Source organism: Rutilus rutilus (genome assembly GCF_951802725.1).
Source record: "Rutilus rutilus genome assembly, chromosome: 16".
Taxonomy (NCBI): domain Eukaryota; kingdom Metazoa; phylum Chordata; class Actinopteri; order Cypriniformes; family Leuciscidae; genus Rutilus; species Rutilus rutilus.
The window spans coordinates 3,034,803-3,059,635 of record NC_140224.1 but is presented as its reverse complement, the minus strand read 5'-3'; the positions used below and the strand labels follow the sequence as shown (position 1 = coordinate 3,059,635).

The 24,833-nt window shown below is 37.7% G+C and overlaps 2 protein-coding genes across 8 annotated transcripts in view; one reads left to right on the top strand and one right to left on the bottom strand.

Moving 5' to 3' along the window:
- The window catches only part of frmpd2 (FERM and PDZ domain containing 2), a 39,956-nt gene extending 34,555 nt beyond the window's left edge, over positions 1-5,401 (bottom strand). For 3 of the 4 annotated variants that reach the window (XM_084434759.1, XM_084434758.1, XM_084434756.1), the window contains exons 1-3: positions 4,162-4,353; positions 1,048-1,169; positions 796-959 (exon numbers count right to left, since the gene is read on the bottom strand). In XM_084434759.1, coding sequence (XP_084290885.1) covers positions 796-959; positions 1,048-1,168 — 285 coding nt within the window. In that variant the 5' untranslated portion in view covers position 1,169; positions 4,162-4,353. Of the gene's footprint in view, positions 1-795; positions 960-1,047; positions 1,170-4,161; positions 4,354-5,214 lie in introns of those variants that run through there. The other variant, XM_084434757.1, reaches the window with a different exon arrangement.
- Positions 5,402-5,492: 91 nt separating this feature from the next.
- Positions 5,493-24,795, top strand: mapk8b (mitogen-activated protein kinase 8b). Of its 4 annotated transcripts, none has more exons than XM_084434241.1 (12): positions 5,493-5,653; positions 10,406-10,584; positions 10,690-10,819; positions 11,846-11,904; positions 13,674-13,812; positions 16,002-16,167; positions 16,965-17,036; positions 18,368-18,550; positions 19,636-19,760; positions 19,884-19,947; positions 20,129-20,206; positions 22,197-24,795. In XM_084434241.1, exons 2-12 carry the CDS (start codon positions 10,463-10,465, stop codon positions 22,211-22,213), a joined length of 1,155 nt encoding a protein of 384 aa, XP_084290367.1. In that variant the 5' UTR covers positions 5,493-5,653; positions 10,406-10,462; the 3' UTR covers positions 22,214-24,795. The 4 variants fall into 4 exon arrangements, with proteins under 4 accessions (XP_084290367.1, XP_084290368.1, XP_084290365.1 ...); XM_084434242.1 differs by lacking the exon at positions 16,965-17,036 and adding an exon at positions 16,611-16,682; XM_084434239.1 differs by having other exon boundaries at positions 5,502-5,653; positions 22,202-22,486.
- Positions 24,796-24,833: the final 38 nt, after the last annotated feature.

Below are 24,833 nucleotides of genomic sequence, written 5' to 3'. Positions count from 1 at the left end.
GTAGTTGAGTAGCTGTCAATGGAGGGACAAGAAGCTCTCAGATTTCAACATAAAGATCTTCATTTGCGTTCCGAAGAAAATCTTACGGGTTTGGAACAACATGAGGGTGAGTAATTAATGACAGAAGTTTTGGGTGAACTGAGCCTGCTAGGTAATCAATATCTGCCATCCCAGAAAAGTAGTAAAGACATCATTAAAAAAGTCCAGGTGACTACAGTGGCTCAACCTTAAGTTTATCAAGCGACGAGAATACTTTTTGTGCGCCAAAAAAACGGAGTGTAACAGCGCAGCGCTTCTGGGTTGTACGTCAGAATGTAGGCTCACTATTGGCCAGCATCACACACATGACCAGCGTCGGCCAATAGTGAGCCTACGTTCTCACGTACAACCCAGAAGCGCTGCACTGTTACACTCTGTGAACTCACACAGAAGAAAATGAATAGTTTAATAAAGTCGTTAGTTTTGTGTGTTTTCTTCCGCACAAAAAGTATTCTCGTCGCTTGATAAACTTAAGGTTGAGCCACTGTAGTCACTTGGACTATTTTAACATTGTCTTTACTAACTTTTCTGGGATGGCTGATATCGATCCCATAGCAGCCTATGGAGGAGTGAGACAGCTCTCAGATTTCATCAAAAATATGTTAATTTGTGTTCCGAAGATGAACGAAAGTCTTACGGGCTTGGAACAACATGAGGGAGAGTAATTACTGACAGAATTTTCATTTTTGGGTGAACTAACCCTTTAACATTCAGCAAGAAGGTCAGGCTATCTACCATAATTGTAGGCCAACTCACCTTCTCCGTGGCCTGTGTCCTGGGGGAAGTGTTGCTCTGTGACAGTTCTGGGGAAGTGAAGGATCCCACGGCCTCAGATCGGCCACAGGTCTTGAAGGCAATCCTGCCGACTGCAGAAAGGAGCATGGAGCCGGGGCTGATGACACAGCACATGTTACCAGGATCTGGATGAAGGGAAGGAGGTACAATGGTGACAGATTATGTTGGTAATGATGGATAAGAGCATGAAAAAGAGATGAAAGAGCGTTCTACCTTTACTGGAGATGTCTATCAAGACTTCTGCAGCCCCTAGGAGGAGAGCCCAGACCTCGACCTCCTCCAGAGGTGCTCCTCGTGACTCCAGCACTTCCGCCAGGGTCACAAACATGCTCATTCTGCCAGACGCAAAACACACACAAGCACATTACAACAGCGCACACATGCATGAAAAGGTTGAGCTGGATTTCATAACTGGTTTTCCCTCCCTTCCTACACTTTAGCATACTTTTAAAGAGTATAGAATAGGGCAGAACGAGTAATCGCAATTTACATGTAATCGCACTTAAAGCAACACTAAGTAACATTTTTTACCTTAAAACAATGTTTCCAAAATCGTATCAGTGGTTCATCAAGTCGTAACAGGGTGAAAGGCACTTCTGGATTCACTTTGCGGCCCTATATATGCTTTAACCACACTATGCAATTGATACCCGCTTCAATTGAGAATCACTTTAAACATGCAGACACAGTTGAGACAATTTGATGTATTCCACTTAATATTCAACAAAACAATATACAATGAGATTCGTTAACAACGTCTTCTTCTAAAATGAGGGCGAGCCACAAATCTAATGCCGGCGGACACACAGCTACAGCGAGTTGTTCAAAATCTTTCTTTTTAGTAAACTCTGTGTACACAAACAATGTTCTCAATGCTCGAGTTCATGTGTAGAGCCCCTGGTGATACTTCCAGCAAAGTTTCATGTTGTGTCTAGGTCAAAAAGACCCTATAGGTTGAATTTTGGCAACAGTTATCATTTAAATACAATATCAAATAACACACTACAGTTAATTCATAATCAAGTAATTTTTAAATCAAGTTGTATAATCAAGTATGTGCTTTAGTCAACACATGAAAGTGTACTTCTCTAGTAAAGCATGACAAAAGATTATCAAACTTACATTGTAAAAAAAAAAAAAGGTGGGTGCCTTAAGTAAAATCAGCTTGGATGTTTAAGTCATTTCAACTTAAATCACATCTACTTTCTGACACTTGTATAACATAAAAAATACTGACCTTTTTTGATGAGTTAAAGCAATGTCATAACTTATTGATCATATAATTTTTTATTGTGTATTGAGTCAAATGTACTTTCACATTATTACAGAGTACACTTATGAAACAGTCAGTTTTCTTTTTTTAAATATACTTTTTAAGATTTGAACTACACTACAAAGTACATATTCAACTCAATTAAGCAATTTTCCTAAGGGAACCCTTGGATTTCATAACTGTTTTTCACTTGTTTGGCAGGAAACACCTTCAATCTTTCTTTAGACTCCAGGTTCTTTGACGCGTAATGCCAATTAGCCTAACTTTTGGAGACATCGTTAGCCTAGGGGTTCGCATACTCTTTCCACCATTCACTACATACACTACTCTGAACATTACAGAGTTTGTTCACATATCATTGTGTTTTACTTGCAGACTATCTTGGCTGTTGCTTATTTGAAGATCAGATCCAATTTATTGACCACTGTATGCAAAAATTCATGGAAAATCCACATTAATTCACATACTTTTTCCTCAAGTACTCACTTCCATAAGCTAGCAACATATTTGAGTACCATTTTGAGTGTCCATATGAAAGTCAATGGGGTCCACATTAGGAATGACAAGAGTGTGAGCATACTTTTCATTTTTGAATGAAATGTCCCTTTGATTGTGGATGACTGCAACCTAAACTTTAAAAGGTCCATCATTACACTACATGTAACCTTCATTGCATTTGCGTAACTTTGCAAGCTGTGATTAGCGAAAGCACAGTCTCCAGCTAACCTCTTTGCCACAGGAGTTAACTGGGGGAATTACCTTGCTTGCATAGAACGCAAGAAAGCACTACTACGCACATCTTCTCTTCACCATGTCAGTATCACTTTCGCACACTTGCATGCAAGACTTCTCCTCTAGTAATTGGCTTTGACAGAGCCTGGTGGATTTGCTCTAATGTGTCTTCTAACTAAAGTTAAAGCACCATACAAATGCTAATTAAAAGACAGTTGTCATTGACATCCATACTGTATGTTACAACATATGACAATTTCCTCCAAAAGAATGACTGAGTTTTTTTCCAGTTGTATGCAGGCTCAAAGAGTACAAAGGTTGAGTCTAAATATTTTCAGTGTTACTTTAAAGCATCTTGTTCTACTGTATAAGACTGATTTATAGTGATTTGAATATATTTGTAATTGCATTTATGCAGTAAAATGCTGATTGGCCTCCGTAGTGGATTAGCATGACTTTTGCCCCTCAGGACTGTCACTTGCATTGAATCATGGAGTAGAAACAGTGGTAACACTTTAGTTTAAGGTCCAATTCTCACTATTAACTAGTTGTTTATTAGCATGCATATTACTAGCAAATTGGCTGTTTATTAGTACATATTAATGCCTTATTCTTCATGATCATATTCTACATCCCTTAATCACCCAACACCTAAACTTAACAACTACCTTATTAACTATTATTAAGTAATAATTAGGAGTTTATTGAGGCAAAAGTCATAGTTAATATAGTTAATAGTGAGAATTGGACACAAAAGTATGACCGAAACAGTCTTTCCTTTACTACAAAACACTAATTTCAAGGGATTCAACTCAACCGTATACATTTGAAATGAATGTTTGTCATGATTTTCTCTTCTTGACATAATGATACTGTGATTTAAAAACTTGCACCAAGTTCAACTTGTCTTCAGCACTGAAATATTATAACGTTGGCAAAAAAAGCATCACCTATCTGGTCTGGACTATCTGAAAATGCTGTGTTGAAAAGAATCAGATGTAGGTCTAATAGCCTACTATTTATCAAGCAAAGGGTTTTATAACTGCCATGTATGAATAGGCAAACACACTCCAAACTTCATTATTGTACCTGCCATAAATGGTATAACTGTGCCAGAGGGTTTAAAACCGTTTTGCTAAGGGAAAATAAATAATTGTTATTAATGCTGTTAAATATTTAATACAGAGAAGATGGCCATCTCATTCCAGTTTTATGTTCGCCACTAATACTGTGCTTGCCACATTTCTGTGTGCTAAGACATTGTATTTATCTATGACTATGTAACGTTAAACGTTCAAGGACAAGTTGTAAAGCATGATTACCTTTCTACATTCGATATACGCAGAGTTGTCCTCCGGATATCTTCTGCTCAGTTAAAATCCTTTCAAGCATCTTGCTCTGTCCCTGTCAATTGCATACCAACAAAAACACTCCTTTTATAATTATCGACATCACGGGTTATTATCCAGGAGCATTTCCTCCATTGAAATGTTGTCACTGCAGTGTTTTAGCTTAATTAGTCCTATTCTTAGAGCCCAGCCATAAGAACTCAATTGGATTAGAAAAGGTCAGTGGGCGACCAATCAGTGTGTCCAAACCCCCTGACCCCCCCAGACCTTCACTAATCTAACTCAACAGATGTGAACCGTGACGGTTTCACTACTGTCCTGTACTGTATATTCTCATAATATGATGCATTTACAGAATGTTATCTATGTATGACTGAAAGGTTTTAGAAGGATATCCCTCGAATGCGTTACTTTTGTCGCATTAATTACTAAATAATAATAGGATGCAGCTTTCCAAGTGCAAAAGTATGTAAACATGCATTAAAACACACACACACACACACACACACACACACACACACACACACACAATTTTTGTATGTTTCTGTACTATAACATATTTTCTAATGCTATTTTGCTTCCACAACGTCTTTCTTCAGACTAGTTGAAAGAAAACATCTCAAAAATACACATTTAAGTGTTACAATACATATCTTTAAAGGATGTTTTCTCAAAAATGAGTTTTTTCTTCTTCAGAAATCTCCACTTCGACAGCACTTTCATGCACCAAACTTTATAGAAACTATCTATATTCTATAAGCTTTTACAGGTTTGTTCATTTATCATTCGCCTGATTTTTGTAAAATTTTTAAAGGCTGTAGTATTTCTGATTTTATGTATTGATCCAAACGAGAAAGAGAATCCCTTAACGTAAACAGCTTTAAATCTACTATCTGTCAACAAACATTCTGCAAATGTATTCAAATTAGTCCATATTTAAGTAGATAATGTGTAATTTGTAGTACAGCATTTGTAATAGAAAACATTTGTGATTAATGAACTGTACTGGGGAAGTTAAACTTTTACCCTATACACTTCTTGTCCAGTCTTGACATCTTCAAAGGTTTTAGAAGGTAAAATGTCGATGCACTCATTTCCTTCTCTTGTTTAGTTTCTGTGTTAGTTATGAAATCTAACAAGAATCAGTAAAAGAAAGCCTAGCTATAGCGATTTCTTTCAACAGTCAGTAGTACACAAGGACCGCGACGTCATCGCACGACCTCGATCGATGACGTCGGGAAGAACGCAGAAACTGCGCACGTCACATTCACGCAGAGTTACGGTGACGTAGTACGCAAGTGTCCGCAGCTCAAGGCCTGCCAGTGGACGGAAGCACAGTGATCGCAGAGCTTGTGTCTTCAAGTGGAAAACAAGACGAATACAACGAACTGCAGTGCTCTGTGTGAAGAAGACGCTTGCCCTTTTATGAATCATCTCTTGAATTGTCTGCATATCTTTTAAGAGGGTGAGTAAACACTTGCAGTTTTACCGCTGATGTTTTTAAGGTGGGTTGTGGGGGAGGGTAACCCTGAATTGCTGCTGTAAAACACCACAGTAAACACCGTTGACTCGCTAGTTTAAGCTAGTCATTTGGGAGAATGATATCTTAGCGCCTTATTTCACTCATTGAGGATTATTGTGTTTTACAATAATGTGTTTTACATATCGATATGGCACATGGACTGATACCGTGGTACAGTGATGGTAGTAATAAGTCTTATAAATATATATACTCCATGGTACTGGATACAATGATATTTACATGGTACTTTACATCAAATATCATCGCAAATGTCTTAAACACGGTGTTTTATGGTACTAAAACATAGTAAATCTACCCATTTGTCATTCTGCAAATGACATGATGTGTAAGTTTGAGATCCTAGATTGAATACTGTGTCTCGAAACCTAGTGAGCTGACAGCATTTTTTCTTAAACGCCTATAATGCCCCCAAAATGCTGCTTATGTATGAAGCTCGTTGAGTTTTGAGAGACAGCCATTTGTGTGCATGCATAACTCGCTGTGCTCTGATAGTACAGAACAGAATGTCTCTCACAGTATACATACAGCAGTTTTCATTTGATTTCAATGCAAGACTCATCTGGAGGTGTGAGGAGTCCAGATCAGAGAAATTGAGGTCATTGTTTGTTGGTGGATGGATGGTGTTGTGAGATGTTGAATTCAGGGCATTTGGGTGCGGTTCTCAATATTATTTTAGGAGATGATTGACACTTTCCATTCACATTGATGTTAAAGAATGCAGTCTCTGAAATCTCTGAAGTATGAATTAAAATTCAATTGAAACCTGATCCCTCAGGTGTTGATGCACCATTGAACAGTGTGCTGAAATGTGTTAATGGATTTAAATAAGATTTAGGGCTGCAACTACTTGGCCTAATTGATGATAATCAATAATGAAAATAATAAGCAACGAGTTTGATCATCAACTAAGTCTACAGTAGTGAATAACACATGTACAAATGGACAAACAATGCGCATCTGAAATATAGCGGAGGACACATGGTGCATTCAAGTCATTTTGGAAAGAATGAATTTATGAGTTGAACGCCACCAAAAAGTGGGAACTAAGCTCGGGATTTTCTTTAAGCCCTGAGTTTACAAATTGGAGGCGCTTCAGTGAGAAACATGTCGGAATACAGCAATACTTAAAGGTAATTTAGCAGTGACAGTGTCAGCTTTTTTCTTAATTTACAACAAAATAAGCGAATTGCCGTACAATAGGATTGTAATATGTGTAAAAAATAAAGTTTACAGTGGCTTCATAAATTAATTAAAAGCATAAAAAAAAGCAAACATCCCATATGCACATTTCTTGTTTTTAATTTTTTAATTACTGACGTCGTAAATACGTACTTCCCAGGAGGACTTGAACGCCACCAATAATATGAGTTATTGTGGGAGAAGTTAGGCTGGTAAGACTTAATACCAGTTAACATTTTGTGTAATACACTTTAATTAAAAATTCTCATTAGTATTGTAAGAAAACACTCATTTTACCTGGTCAAAAACAGCTCTGTTTTCAGCACGCCATTTAAGTGCATGTGTCTTTAAATGATAATGAGCTTTGCTCCCCCCGCCCCTCTGTTCTGTGCGTACACCGTTTGTAATAACACAATAACCATAACGTGTTTTGTACATTATAAACGTGGGATTATGAATTATATTGAGAACGTCGTACATAAAAAACATGCTGTAATGTACCCTGAGTGTAAACCTTAGCCGCATTTATCGTGAAGCGTGCAGCAAGCGGTTTGCAAAGATTAATATAAATATTAATATAAAGGTTAATAAAACGTTACACTCACTTCTTCTTCTGGAGGTGCAGCAGGAACACGAATAGTTGGTACCGATCCTATTTTCAGGAACAGCTTCTTAGCAAAACCAGCTTTATACTGACCCTCGTTTGTAAAGCAGTCTGGTGAGAAATGATTTGCGCAAACATGAAAGCATTGACGTTGATCGTGGGGAATATTCCCTTCGAAAACAAACTCAGCCACTGCGTCTTCAGCGGTTCGGATTTAGGAACATCAAAATGATGCTGTGTTCCTTATTACACCCGAGAGCAGAACACCACAATCACTTAGACGCCATTCTGCTCATAGACAGTGCTCCAGCGTATCAACAATGACCGCGCGGACTATGATGACAGCTCGCTCAGGGCGGGTCTGTGTTGAAACGCTGCTGTCAATCAACAATCGTGGGAGGGGCGTCCGACCGTGTGACGTCACACGGTCAGACGGCTCGATTTGAGACGGAAGAAAACATATAAGGAGACAAAAAAAAGACCACTGGATGGATTTTTATCATTATATGATGGTTGTGTACAGGCACTGCCAACACCAACACACATTTCAGTATAATCAACTTGTAAAAGTGCATGTACCATTTGCCAAACACATGTAATGTCATGTTAGGGATCCTTGATATATGCCTTGAGTGGAAAAAAATGCACCATGTGAACAGAAAATCACCTGTACAGGCTGTCCTGTATAAGAAAATCACCTGTACAGGCTGTCCTGTATAAGTCACTGCAATCTGCAGCATAATATGCTAAATTTGAGTCATTTGTCTCAGCCTGGGTCATTTGTTTGCACAGTTCCCTGAGCAGTGTACCTGTTTAAATATGCATTTCTGCTTCAAGTCACTATAACGCTGACGATGCGTTAAGCTGATGCTTCTTAGGTCAGATTCGTCACCCACTTTCCACAGCGCTTTGGTATTTGCATAGACTTTCGTGGCAGTGCATGAATAAAATATATTGATATTTTGCACCATTTTGATGATATTCAATATTTATCTTGATATTTATGCCTTTGCTTTGGATTTCTTTCACCTAGTTAAAAATAAAGCATGTATTTAATCATGTTCATCATATTCTTCTCTCTTTATCTTCTTGACTTTCGGCGTCTTTCACAACTTGACGGTCGGTGGATAGGGTCTAGGCGTCCGCAAGGGTAAGACGACAGTTTTTGAGGTCGTCTTCGACTTGCTTCCCCAGGTCTTCTTCGGCGCATAGTGGTGTACCTTCTAGTGATCGACCGATATATCAGCCGATATTTGGCATTTTAAAAATATCGTCATCGGCCGATAAGTTTTTCTGATTGGCCGATGTGTTGGAAGCAGGACCTTTATTTTGACGGGCGGTGCTGAGAAGAGAACGGCAGCGCCTGATCACACACACAGCGCTCACTCACATTCTCCGTCTTCATTAGTTTACGATCTCTGTCAGTCATATCTAATACTTTGCTAGACAGGACTGGTAAACAAAGAAAGTAGGCCTAAATGGTATGTGAAAAAGTAAAGCAATCAGGCTAAAATACTTAATTTACCGTCAACATTCAGCAAATGCGCATCTACATAATTTAAACAAATCTCTGAATATCTAATAAACATTTAATTTCACAGACCTTGCAGATTTAATCGAATCCAGCTGTGATATATCTTGTGAAGTGTGCGTAGTAGCCTGGATAAACGGTCGGTCCTGAAGTGAGTGAATGCGAACAGAAGATCAGCCTCACAGGAGACGCGATCGAAAAACTCGTATTGTTTTCACTGTGTGCTGTGTGTAAAATTAGCGTTATCTTGTCTTTATTTGAAAAAAATATGATTACCAGTGCACACGAAATGACCAGATTACTGAGTGCCCTGTTACAGTGTTTACTTGCTTTTTATTCACATATTCATATATTTTTAAACAATTACTTTATTTGTGAAAAATACTGTAATAGGATTGCAGAGTCAAGAAGTTGCCATCTAAAGTATAAGCATGTTTATTTTAAGGATTTATTTTCTAATTTATTTATAATTTATTAAATATTGATATCGGCTATATATATATATATATATATATATATCGGCCACCCTGCTCTCTAAGATATCGGCCATCAAAAAACCAATATCGGGTCGACCACTAGTACCTTCCACATTGGTGGTCGTCGGCACCAGAGTAGTGTGAATGGCGGTCTGGCGCTGTCCACTTGGCACATGTGCCCGAACCACCGCAGGCGTCCAATATTGGCTGATAAATCTAAATCCAAATTTGTATTTAATTTTGAGAGCCTGATTACAAAATAAAAAATCTCACTATTAATAGCCATGTCCCAAACACACAATTATAATGATGTTCTGATTATGATTTTTATGTAGCCTACTGTATATGACAGACTTGCATGTTATACACTTAACTGTAATTTCCTTTTTAAAAAATTTTTTTTTAAGCAATTCAAAACCATCATGTCGAACGTTTGAGCATCGAAAGTGAAGGAAATCCATTACATATCGCCCAAAGTTTCTTATCGGGTCGATAAGACAACGATAACATTAAAAATTAACATATTTTGATCTTACATGCGTCTTAATCTTATAAACTCACAGGCTGTGAAAGATCATGAAACTAGTCTAATGACAGAGAAACTTTGGAAAGTGTAATGGCAAAATAAAAGCACATTACATTAATTGCAAAATGCAAACTATTGCTTTTTTTATACTTAAATCTCTTCTATATATGGTGTTGTATGTTACACGCAGCTGCTTTTAGGAATTTTCCCTAACTTTGAAGGTCAAGTTTCTGTGATCACAAACCAAGTTTATATATGTCGTTCTCTCTTTTCAATGGTAAACACACAACCAGTCCAGACCAGGACCAGATGAAGGTGTTCTACTCACTCATTTCTTTTTGTCTTTTTGTCTTTTCAGATTTCGAAGGTAAAGTTTTTCTTGAATGCCCAAGAAACAGTCAGTACGGTTTTCAACATGAACAGGAATAAGCGTGAGAAAGAGTATTACAGCATAGATGTAGGAGATTCAACATTCACCGTTTTGAAGCGCTATCAGAATCTAAGGCCAATCGGGTCTGGAGCTCAAGGCATCGTCTGGTAAGTTTAATGAATTGAATTAGCCTGAAGCAGATTATCATAAAGATGGCTTATAAAAGAAAGTGTGTTAAATGAAAAACTTTTCTTTTTTCTTTTTTTTTTTAGCTCTGCGTATGATCACGTCCTTGAACGAAATGTTGCAATTAAGAAACTTAGCCGACCCTTTCAGAACCAAACCCATGCCAAACGGGCCTACAGAGAACTGGTCCTGATGAAATGTGTCAACCACAAAAACGTAAGACATGTTTTGTTCTGTTTCAATTTAATTGTATGTATGTGTATATATATGTATATACACTACCGTTCAAAAGTTTGGGGTCAGATTTTTTTATGTTTTTAAAAGAAGTATCTTCTGGTCACCAAGGCTGTATTTATTTGATAAAAAAACAATAAAAAAACAGTAATATTGTGAAATATTATGACAATTTAAAATGACTGTTTTCTATTTTAATATATTTTAAACTGTAATTTATTCCTGTGATCAAAGCTGAATTTACAGCATCATTACTCCAGTCTTCAGTGTCACATGATCCTTCAGAAATCACTCTAATATGATGATTTGATGCTCAAGAAACATTCATTATTATTATTTTATTGTCGTGTACAATTTTTTTTCAAAATTCTTTGATGAATAGAAAGTTCAAAAGAACAGCATTTATTTAAAATAGAATATTTTCTAACATTATAAATGTCTTTACTGTAACTTTTGATCAGTTTAACTCATCCTTGATGAATAAAAGTATTGATTTACTGTATTTCTTTCCCCCAAAAATAAAATTAAAATTCTTACTGACCCCAAACTTTTGAAGGGTAGTGTTTAATGTTACTAAAGCTTTAGATTTCAGATAAATGCTGTTCTTTTGAACTGTATATTCATCATAGAAAACAGCTGTTTTAAATTGGAATAATATTTCACAATATTACTGTTTTTGTTTGTATTTTTAATCAAATAAATGCAGCCTTGGTGAGCAGAAGATACTTCTTTAAAACACATTTATTACATAGAATTTTCAGCAGTAACATTATAAATTTGTTTGCAGACACTTTAGATCAATTTAATGCATCCTTGCTGAATAAAAGTAGTAATTTAATTAAGAAAATAAATCCCCAAAGTTTTGAGTATTAGTGTATGTTGAAGTTAATTTTGTAATGATATAGTTTGGATAGTAAGAACTTGATTTCCTCATAGATGTGACAAATTCAAACAGGTGAACCTCACAGCACATGCACGTCTTTCACGCAGTGTGCTTTCATTTCACAGATAATTGGCTTGTTAAATGTGTTCACACCACAGAAGACACTTGAAGAATTCCAGGATGTGTAAGTTTTCTTTTCTGCTGTGAATTAGAATGGAACTGAAATGCCTTTTGACTTGTAAAATGCATAACGCGTAATATAAGTTTGGCCTTGGATTAATTCAAACTCACTGTGTAACAAGATCAGGGCTGTACAGTCACAGTGCGACATATATATGTGACCCTGGACCACAAAACCAGTCACATGGGTCAATTTGAAATTGAGATGTATATATCATCTGAACGCTGAATAAATAAGCTTTCCATTGATGTGTGGTTTGTTAGTATAGGACAATATTTGTCCGGCCCGAGATACAACTATTAGAAAATCTGGAATCTTGAGTGTGTAAAAACATCGAAACATTGAGAAAATGTCCTTTAAAGTTGTCCATTTATGTTCACGATTGTGCCGCATTCACTCACACAAATACATGTTTTATATATTTACGGTAGGAAATGTACAAAATATCTTCACGGAACATGATCTTTACTTAATATCCTAATAAATTTGGGCATAAAAGAAAAATCTATAATTTTGACCAATACAATGTATTGTTGGCTATTGCCACAAATATACCCGTGCGACATGTGACCGGTTTTGTGATCCAGGGTCACATATATGTTGCACTACTACAGAAATATCGGTCTGTGCGATTATTAAATTTACCACAGTAGCATGCATACTAGTGTTGTCACGATACCAAAATTATTGTTTCGATACCGATACCAAGTCAAGAATTGCGATTTCAATACTTTTTCGATACTTTTCCTGAAAAGGGAGAAACACTCTCAAATATCATTGCTGTGCTTTATTTTAAAACCGGGACAACATTCTAATCATAACACACTAATAAATGAACATATGAACAGCAGATATATTAAACATTTGAACAAAATAAAAAATAAATTAGAGCAATGACATTCAACGTAAAAAAATATATAAATTTAGCAGCATTATCTCAGTTATCATAAGAAACATAAGAGTTACCGGTAATAACTTTATCTTGATTATGAACTTTCAATAAAAATATGAACAGCGACTATATTAAACAATGTTTAATATTGGTAACATATGATAAGCCTCATTGGTGATATATTTGACATATGGGGAGAGAGTTGTGGAAGGCCTATACTTCATGTTAAACATAAATATATAGCAGCAAAGACAACGTCGGCAGTGTTGACGGCAAAATAGGCTACAGAATATTTAGTTCTGTATTGAGAGGTGCAGTATTTGAAAATCGATCATATTTTTTTTAAATTACATTTATATCTGCATTTATGTCAAAACCTAGACTTTCAAACATCAAAATGTAATTTATATTAATATGCATTCGTGTCAAAATGACATAGAAACATATTTTCCTATTCTATTTTGCCTGGAAACGATTCCAACACGCTTGCGTGTCGCGTGAAAAATAGGCGCCGGTTCTATTCTAGCATGCACGCGTTTTTGCGCGGCTCAGGCGCGCGTGTCACGCAGGCAGTGTGCTAGCTCTTAACATGGGAGCTGAAATAAAAACGGACACGCCACGCAGCCAGTGTGTCGCCGGCCTTACAAATCTGGAACGCGGTCATTCTTAGAAGTATCGATACTAATAAATTTAGGTATCGTGACGTTTTTAATTTCCAAGAATCGCGATACTTTTGAAGTATCGGTGCACCGTGCAACACTAATGCATACGTTTGCCATGTTTGTCAGAGCTTAGTTACCCACATAAATCCCAAGTATGTGCATGTATGCGTGTTAATTTGTGTGTTCCTCACTCCTTTTCCTTCGTCTCCTGTCCTCAGTTATCTGGTGATGGAGCTGATGGATGCAAACCTGTGCCAGGTCATTCAGATGGAGCTGGACCACGAGAGACTCTCTTACCTGCTTTATCAGATGCTCTGTGGCATCAAACACCTACATGCTGCCGGCATCATACACAGGGTACACGCACGCACGCACGCGCACACACACACACACACACACACACACACACACACACACACACACACACACACACACACACACACACACACACACACACACACACACACACACACACACACACACACACACACACACACACACTTCAAAGCCATCTTTCTACATAGGCTGCATCTCCATAGGTTACTGGCTTTGAAATGCTTCAGTAACGGTCACATATGTGTGTCACAGGAAAAGCTCTTCACACATAAAGCACAAAAAACTCAGTTGTTGTTGTAGTTTTATTTTATGATGTTGCTAAACTAATGAATTGATGCTCTAATACAGGAGCTTTCACACATTTTAATGCCAGCAATAATGCTCTGCAGTTTTGTCGTCTTGTCGCTTTAAATGCTCGAGCTCTATTACCCCTTTTCCACCAAGGCAGAGCTGGTGCTGGTTCGGAGCCAGAGCCTAGTTTCAAATCGGTTCTTTGTTTTTCCACCGCCAAAGCACCAGCTCCGAACCAGTAAAACTGGTTCTTAAGTAGCACCAAATCATTGCAGGGTCTAGAACGGAGCCAAGAAAGAACCGCTTGCGTCAGAGGCTGGGGGCGGGGTTACCGTGGCCAACAAGACTGAAGAGAAACTTGTGACCGCCATTTTTAAATAGCAGCTAGTCGAGCTAATAGCAGCTCGATTATAATATCCGTCTATGTAAGTTACGGCGAGCTGCACGAACGCGTTGGATTCGCCGTGTTTGGATGCCGATTTATTTTCGCAAACCCATGAGCATCCATAGTAACGCAACGTCTATTATTGTTGATGCCTTGTTCGAGATGCATCGGAGCAGCGTGGACCGATCAGAGCTGCGGGAGTGTTTGGAGATCATACGACTCCTTGTGCTTTTTGATCGCTTTCGCAGTGCTTTGATTTCATGTGCTGATCGTTCTGCGAGAAGCCGATGCATCTCGAACAAGTCTGGTGTGTTTGTGTTTGGCGCTGCCGCACGCGCGTTGCTGAGCAACATGATACGTATGCAGTGACGTAAGATATAGCTCTGTTGTGGCTCTCTGGCCGGTGGAAACGCAAACCGGTTCTTAGTAAGCTCGTCAGTCGAACCAACTCCGAACTGGCAATAGCTCTAGCTCTGAACCAGCACCTGGTTCTTGTTGGTGGAAAAGGGGTATATGAAGCAGGACGGATTCTGATTGGCTGTCAAAGTTTTTATCGTTCATCAGCTGGAAAAAAAATAAGTTCTGTAAGCAATTTGGTCAGTTGTGGTGTGGACTCTATTCTTTTATATTTAGATTTTTTTTTTTAAAACTATAAATCATCATAGTTATAGTTATATAACTATCACTATAGTTCATCATTATAGTCATTATAGTTATCGTCCTTGGTGGGAACGGGCCTTAAGCCTTAGCTTAATAAACACAAATTACCTAGAAAACTGATTTAAAGCAACAGACGACAAAGCTTTGGCCAAAATAAGATATTTAATCAAGACAGCATAATTTAGCTGCCAATTATGTATAACAAACTGCTGATGCTTTTACGACCCCCATCGGTTTCTTAGGGCATTATTATGATATTTTAAGGAATATCACATGATTGTTCTTTCATGTTTTAATTTGAACTGTAATCAAAAAAATAAAACCCGATTTTCAATTGATTACTTTTTAAAATATTAAATTTTGTAATGCTTTTATTTGATTACCACTGTTTTTCTAAACAATGATAAATGTGTATTAAATCATAAATCTAGAAAAAATAAAACCGTCAACACAGAATCTCAATTGATTCACATTCAATTGATTACACATGCTTTTTGATTATTAAAATGTGAACTTTAATAAAAAAAATAAATTAAAATGGGGAAACACTGAATTTGGGAAAATAAAACAGAATATGGGAAAAAAATAAAACAGAATATGGGAAAAAATAAAACAGAATATGGGGAAAAATAAAACATTTAATAGTGTTTTTCAAGCTTTTAATAAACTGTTAAAGTCCATACCTTTCATGCTTTCAATTAAACAGACGTGAATTTTGATTACAAAAATTTTATGTAATCATTACAGATTTCTTTTATTTATTAAAATCTAAAGTGGAAAAAATGGGCCATAGTTTCTGAACTCTGCAGTGCTCATTCCTACCTGTGAGACTGTGACCACTCTGCTGACCCTTAACCTCTTCTTCTCTTTCCAGGATCTGAAACCTAGTAACATAGTAGTGAAATCCGACTGTACACTGAAGATCCTCGACTTCGGCCTGGCCCGGACGGCTGCCACCGGCCTCCTCATGACCCCTTACGTGGTGACGCGCTACTATCGTGCCCCCGAGGTCATCCTGGGCATGGGTTACCAAGCCAATGGTGAGTGCTAACCTGATGTCACTGGTTTGCAGCATGCCCACATAAAGGGTCCCAGACGACCCCAGAGCACCCTTCACATCATTCTGCTGAAAACAACCTTGATCTCACCAAATGGCTGTGGTGATTTAACATTAAAAGCCCTTGAGGGATTCTTTTGTCCAGCCGAACTAGTTTCTGCATGCCCGAGCACACTGGATGGGTTTGCCTGTAGCGCTGCGCATTAGTCACTGAGCACCAGTCTAACTTGGGAAGTGAAAGTGGTTCACTGCAGTGCGAAAATAACAGATCAATTTGAAGGCCGAAAATGCTGACGTTTAGTCCTTAGTCGGTAGCGCTGAGGAAAAATTGGCTGTGGGTCAAACTCAGAATATTCTCAACCAGTCGCGCTGCCCTTTTTGCTTTGCTTATGTCTTCTCTCTTTCCTCTATGCTACACTCGTGTAGTGGATATTTGGGCTGTTGGCTGCATTATGGCAGAGATGGTGCGGCACAAAATCCTTTTTCCAGGGAGGGACTGTATCCTTGTTCAGCCTCTAGTCATTTGTTTTGTGAAGAGTAGGGCCACTTGGATGTCTTGATCTGTTTGGGATGATTGACCCGTGGTCCTGCCTGATGCACACTGGGATTGTTTGCATGCACCGTCCTGTCACCTCTGTTGCATCCACATCAGTGCACCCTGTTCTTTGTTTGAGATGTGTGTGTGTTTGTGCGTTTGTTTTTCTTTTTTATCGGCATTGATCATGCCATTTCATTTGTAAGATTTTGGCAGTTTAATTTGGTTGTCATTTCATTTTTCAGTTGATGTCTGGTCTGTTGGATGCATCATGGCTGAAATGGTCAGAGGTAGTGTGTTGTTTCCTGGCACAGACCGTATCCTTACCTGGTCGTCTTTACTGTCCCATTGTAAGTGTTTTTGAGTGTTTGTTTTGTTATTTTACCCTTGATATGGTTTTTTACATTGATGTGCAAAAAGGATTGAAATGCTGAAATGAAGATCAAGATTAAATGTCTCATTCATTCATATACATATATATATACATGTATACATATATATGTGTATGTGTGTGTGTATATATATATATATAATATATATACATATATATATACATGTATACATATATATATGTGTATGTGTGTGTATATATATATAATATATATATATATATACAGTATGGGCACTATCTAACACCCGGCGCAACCCAGTGCTAAGGGCAACACAAGTGTTTTTGGCTAGTTTCAGTCCGACGCAGTTATCATTTTCACGTCCTGCGCCACGTTGTTTAAATAGCAAATCCATTTTCGCCCATGGGCTGCTGGTCTGAGAACGAGGTGTGTTCTTTTTTGTTCTCGTTTTTGAGACAACTGATATAGACTGAGCCATTGACCAACTGAAACCTGGACTAAAGTCAATGGCGCGATATTTTTTTTGTTCTTTAATGAGCGCGTTAGTAATGTGCGCCTATAGCGGGTCCACAACGTGCGTACACTCTGCTTATTACACACACAGGGACGCACAGCAGCACACAAACATGCCAAATATAAAAAATAAAAGGATTACAATATAAATATTATTATTGTTGTACATAAAGAATCCGGCTTGTCCTGTAGATGATCTGCTTGCGCACTTTTACCTCGCGCACGAGCAGATCCGTTTGCGCTCTGGAGACGCTTCGGTCTTTCCACTATCAAATTCCGTCATGTAATAGCGAATCTGGCATGGTGCGAGCGCAACTGGCATTTAAAGGGAATGGGAGATGAGACTCTGATTGGTTTAACGCACGTAAATCCCAAAACACTCCCATTACTCATTATGAGAATATGGACAACCCTTTTAGACCATGCACCGGGAGCACCGACCATTTTTCCCGTCGTTAAACTAGCAAAAGTGGATTCGGACACCCTAAGTGAACTTGCGCCGTGCGCTTTAGACCATGTGCTTAGATCATTAAAATAGGGCCCAATATATTATATTAATGCAACATTATGACTTTCAGTGGAGACTTGTCACATCACGCTGGATTAGGAAATGTGCTAGAGTCATTCTTAAATATTAAAGAGGTTAACTGCTTATAATGTTTCACTTTGGGTAATTATGTTTATGAATGTGACTTTGAAGGAAGTCACCCAGATCTTAGTCAGGTAAGAGAGAGAAATGATGATATGCCTCCAGTCATTAGTTTTCCTTAGCATGTAATGTGAAGATATTGACCAGTGGAACAAGGTGATCGAGCAGCTGGGCACACCGTCACAGGAGTTCATGCTGAAGCTCAACCAGTCTGTGAGGACTTACGTGGAGAACAGACCTCGCTATGCTGGTTACAGCTTTGAGAAGCTCTTCCCTGACGTGCTCTTCCCTGCAGACTCTGACCACAACAAACTCAAAGGTGACGGATGATACTTCAATATTAAGGCAATATTTATTGTTTTATAGTGCTGTTACACTGAATCGATGTTTAAAGATGCAAATAGCAGATAAATGTAAACTTCTGACTGAATGTGCAACCGATCATAAGACTACCAAGAGTTAGGCGACTGATGCTAGACCATTATGTTATATTTGTTGCAAATATTGTTTTAATTTGTACTTGTAATTATTTGATGACAATGGTACATTTTATTATATTGTTGTTTTATAGAAGTAAACAAATACCACCTGCCACTGCCTAGCAATAGCGAGTAGCAAAGTCAAATCTACTGGGTTCTTAAGTGGCAGGTGTATTTTTTTATATTTTTTAAATAATTATAATAACTTTATTTTGTAAAGCAACTTTAAAAGTTGCTTTCTCACAGCACTTTACAAAAAAGACCCAAACCCCCCCCCCACCCTAGCAGAATAAAATGAAACGAAATGAAAACAAATGCAATAAAGAAATTAGTTTTAAAACAACAGTAACAACACAACAAATACAAATAATTATAAATGAAAATGCGTATTAAACCAGTAGACCAATAGTCAAGTATAAGCCATCCAAGAAAAGAAAATGTTTTAAGATAAGAATTAAAAGTGCTTCAGATTTTCTTGCACTATTTGATGACATTTCTAGATAAGAAAATTGTCCACCGAAACCAATTACAAATTATTATTATTTTTTACATACTTGGGTATTCTTCATAGTTCACAGCCATAAACTATTGGCTGTATATAAAAAAAGGCTTGGGCCTGTTAAAATGTGCTATTTTATGCCAAAATATGTCAAGAAAGGACACTATCACAAAAAATTGCATGGGGTCTTCAACCGTTGTAAAATGACTGTAATCCATGACTCCCACTAGCTTATTGCTTTAATTAAAGGCGCATTTAATTCACGATTATGCTTTGCTGTTTCAATTTGGCTTCTAAAGACGCAGAATTTAGTTTGTTTCCCTTCATTAAACTCCCATCAAATTGCAGTAATCCTAGATCAGCATGATTGTCCATGGCGAGTTCCCTCTCAATTCAGTTTCTGATTTAAATGCGATTATTTTCCAGCGAGCCAGGCCCGAGACTTGTTATCCAAAATGCTGGTAATAGATGCGTCGAAGCGAATCTCAGTGGACGAGGCCCTCCAGCACCCCTACATCAACGTGTGGTACGACCCGTCAGAGGTGGAAGCGGTAAGTGCTCATTATTTCGAGGTGCTCGTTGAGTCCAGATGGAGCCAACTCTCCCGAGCGCATGATGTATCATTTTCTTTCCTTTGTGATGTATCTGATTGACATTTATCTGCTTGGTTTCAGCCGCCACCGGCGATCACGGATAAACAGCTCGATGAGAGAGAACACACAGTAGAAGAGTGGAAAGGTGCTTGTTTTTTAAAGTTATTGACTGTTTTTTAATGTCTCAAGATATGACAAACACATGATTATTTTGCCTTTTTATTTAGATCTTGATGGACGCATGAAATATAAGATTATTTGTAATAAATCGTGTAACACTTACATGAATCGTAACACTTGCTCCTCTGTATCTGTTCCCTGATCAGAGCTGATATATAAGGAAGTGCTGGACTTGGAGGAGCGAACGAAAAACGGGGTGATCCGAGGACAGCCGGCCTCACTAGGTTAGTTTCCTCCTTGATTTATGAAATGAACTCTGTATTAGGCTTTTCACACTGTGGTTAACCTTGGGTTAATTGTTTTTAATCCCAGGTTAAGGTACGTTTTAACCCTGGATTATAAAGCTTTGCTCCGAAGCAGGTTTAGAATTAGAAGAACTTACAAATGCCTTAAAGGCACAATATGTAACTTTTTTGCTTTAAAAATAGCAAAAATCACTATATCTATGTTATTATTTTCTTTTTTTTAGTTGTGTACTTACATTATCCCGACTGTTTCCAACAACTTTCAAAGCAGGAGAAATTTGTAATTTAATTCGAAGACACGTCCCGTTTCTTTATTTCCGTTTTGTCGCCATCAATGGCGTCATATCCGCGTTCTCCCTGGTTTCCGCTCGTACTGCCATAGCAACCAGAGCCCTCTGATAGTAACCAAAGCGACAGACGCAGACAACTGTGTAGTTCGCAGTGTCTATCTGCACGCTGTTGTTTCATTCAAACATTATGGACCATGGCAAGCAGACTTTGGATAAAAAAGGAGAACTAAAATATCAGCGCGGTGTTTTCGAGATGCCGAGAGCTCCCATAGGACAGTATATAAACGAGAACTCCACGTCCGAGACTTCGACCGCTCGTACATGTACTTTATTAAACAGGTGAGCACATTTACATAAAACTAATCAATGTTATATAGTTCAACAATGATAAAATGTTAGAATATGATCTGTATGTTATTCTAATGTTGATCTCGCTCACTGCTAGTCTCATACAGACAAACTAACACATACATTTCAACACATTCAAATGCAGTTTAGTGTGATAGTGTAATGTTAGACCAAGTGAAACAGCGCTGCGTTACCTCACAAGTTTAATTTGTCTAATAAACTGACCTGTGAGTTGTAATTCTGCACTTGCGTGTAGTTCGGTAGAATGAAATGTCCATATTCCTTTTATATCCGCGGGACTCGCGTCGTGTGTGGAGCTGATAGCTGTCTCTTATAGCAATCCCGACCTGCTTCATATCACAGTCATGATAAAAACATCGATGCATTCAGTCATCCATAAACATTATTAGATCGGTCGGCTTGACGTTGACGACAAGATCCATAATTCTTAGCAAATGTTGCGTCATCAAACTACACCTTTGTTATTGTAAAGAGGCTAGCGACCCCTAGCGGCGAAAAATTCCATACTGTACGTTTAACTGAAATCTTGACAAGAAAGTATTATGTTTACAATTATTATTTGGGCTGTACTAGAATAGGTCAATAGATCATGCTTGAATGATCAAAAAACACATTATTTTCCCCATATTCTCCATTGCTGCAGCTCCTCTCTCCCCAGTCTGTCAGTAACGCTCTGTTTAGTTCCTGTATCTTTGAAGCCCTGCCTTCTGAAAAGCACACTGTGCTCTGATTGGTCGGCTGGATCAGTGTGTTGTGATTGGTCGAGCGCTTCGAGTGTGTTTGGGAAATGTCCCGCCCCTTACCATAACCGCCAGTTTAACACACTACTAACTAACTCAACTAGGCTCCGCCCCTTTATTCTGCGTATGAATTATTTAAATGAGGAATATTGTGACGTGTTCGTTCCCGGAAGAAACTCAAGACTACAATGGAGGCGTTTCAGGAGTTCAGAAACACTGACACTGATATAGAGAAGAACTTTGTGCTTTGGAACTTTTCAGCAACAGCAACAGCAACATTACACACTAAAGAAAGATGAACATGTAAAAAATCAAGCTCTTTAATATCTTACACAATCTGATGTAAATTGAAACATTTCAAATTATACAATTTATCAGTTTTTCCCCCATTAAATGTGTAAACCTCTTTAATACCAGATACATTTACTTGAAAAGCAACATTATTGTAAGATATTAAGAATATGTATAAAGCATAAATCTCTCACACTCTTGCTTGTGAAGTAAATCGATCACGCTGTAAATTACACACACGTCCACCTGTCTGATAAAACTGTGCTGTGTTCCTCATAGCACAGGTGCAGCAGTGAGCAGCGACTCCCAGGAGCCCTCGACGACGTCCTCCTCCTCCACAAACGACGCGTCGTCCATGTCCAGCGACCCCACCGTGACCTCGGACACGGACAGCAGTCAGGAGACCACAGGACCGCTGGGCTGCTGTAGATGACCATCCTCGTTCATCCCGTTCCCGCTAACATCCCTCTTCAACTGGCAGACGGAAACGTGTCCTCCTTTCTTTCTAAAAACTTGACAAGTTCTTTTGAATCGAAAAAGTGTAAGAATGGAGGTAAGAGTTTTTGAGGGCACCTTGAAAGCTTTTACACCAAACCAGCATTACTTTGATTGCTTTCATTTGCTGTACTTTAATTTTGCATCAGATCGAAGCTAGCGCTACGTCATCTTGCCGTTTGGACGTGGAATGATTCGAGTTTACTTGTAAAGATGGACGGTGAATATATTTGTGAGATGTTTTTATTTTTTGAGCGTCATTTTTTAATCACTAATTAGTGGAGGCTCTTTAAATGGCACGTCCATTTCCTGGATAAATTAATGTTTCCACACTGTTACTACTGTTTGGGAGTCGGTGGTGTATGAAATGCATCTGGTCTAAGATGGTTTTAATATGACCTGTGTACGTTTTATTTGGTTTGGCTTTACAAAAACACACTTTAAGCTACTCTTTCTAATGTCTAATTTCAGTGCACAAGATTTACTCTCTGTAAAAACACGTTTGGGTTTTCAAATGTCACCGTATGTAACCTAGTCTGTACATATTTCAACTCGAAACCCACAGCTTTCATTAAGCTTTCTTTCAGCGCTGTACAGTCCTGTAAAAGGAACACTTCAGTATATGATATGAAACCGAAATTGGATATTTGGTCCCTGCATCAGAAACGCTTTTGATTTCTTTAGTCTTTACAATCAAACTGCGTATACCAACGTGATCTTATTTATTAGGCTATGAGAACAAGTTTTTTTTTTAAATCATGTCATTTTATATGCAGCAATCAGTGCTAAATGAATGGAAACTTTAGATTGGAGGTTCAAAATAGATCATAAAGGAACTAGCCCTTTTCATGGACTTGGCAATCTAACGTTAAAAAAAAATCCCATCATGATCATCTTTGATTATGTAATGTTTTGGAATGTAATTATATCAATATTGGTGTATGTAGTGTAAACTAATCCTACTGTAAAGAATACAACACGACTCTACAAGCTAAATCCATCGCTAAAATTTGAAATGCCATTGATCATTGGGCTTTTATTTTGTTTTCGAAATGGAGAAAGTGCCTGAGTCCAGCATTCATTCCTGAATGATTAGAAAGATGAAGAAATTTGGGTGAGGTTTTTTCAAAGTAATACTGTTCATATCATGTTGGAGTGTCTATTTTTCTATTGTATTTGGATGTGTGTGTATGTGTGTGATGTAGATTGAAAGGTTGGGGCATGTTGAGAAAATGCATAGGGACGTTTCCTCGAGCAAGGTCTTTCATCAAAGTAAGAGCAAATTGGAACATTTTTGGTATGCGTATATGGTTTTGCAGCTTTATTTTGTGTTAGGGAAATGTGCAAGATATTGCAACAAATGCTGTGGATGGGAACTACATTTCCCATGAGGCAATGCTATCGAATGGACATGCGTATGTATGGTGATAGTTGAGAGGATGTAGGAACAGAAGGTTTGTGTTTGCATAATGATTGGCATATATAATCTTTTTATTTGAGTTGCATCCCGGACATTTTTTATTTTATTTTTTCATTTTAAGTGCTCTTAATTTTTCTTTGCTGTCTTTAGGCTAATGAATTTTAAACGTCAGATTTTTCATTGCATTTGCTTTTATTTCATCTCTCAAAAATGTTATAATTCAGATCAAAGTAGGCTTTGATGAACTACCTCACTCTAAATTTCTAGTTTTTTTTTTTTTTTTTTTTTTTGAGACGTAGTTGCCCGTAAAATGTTAATACAGATTTCATTATTTATTTATTTCTAAAGTGAACTATTGTCAATAGTAGGCAACGTATAGTTTTGTACATTATGTATACTTCACCTAGAAGTAAAAGAACTGAAATGTAAATTTGATCTTTTTGTTTAATTTACTTTGTACTCATTTTTTTACAGTTGATGTGCAATACCCACTGCTGTCATGCTAGTTGTAATCAGTAGATCTAGACTTATTAGTTTTAAATATGTACCCAGAGGTAGAGATATGTTTGGTACTGTCCGATAAACACTTTTTTTTTTTTTTTTTAAATCTGGATATATATTTTTTTTGTGGCTTTTTTCGTCAATGTTACATAACCTGTCTTACCAAAAACTAAATTCTGTGGCTGATGTTAGCAAGGTTTCATGTTTAGCCACAGGACTTTGATCAACCTGGTAAGTTCAATTCAAAAACATCTGTAAAATATCTTGAATTACCAATATGTTAAGATTTGGTGCTGGCGTGTAATATTTGCTAGCAACGCCAGCCCAACAATTATTAAATTGCTAACTCTGTGTGCACTGAACAGCATACAGACAATGAGAAGTGCACTACTACAAAGAATGCACTGGGATCTTATGATACCAATTGTACATGTACTGCAAATAAACACCAGTTTGAATCAGAATTATTTTCCCATGTCTTATTGCAGCTCAATATACAA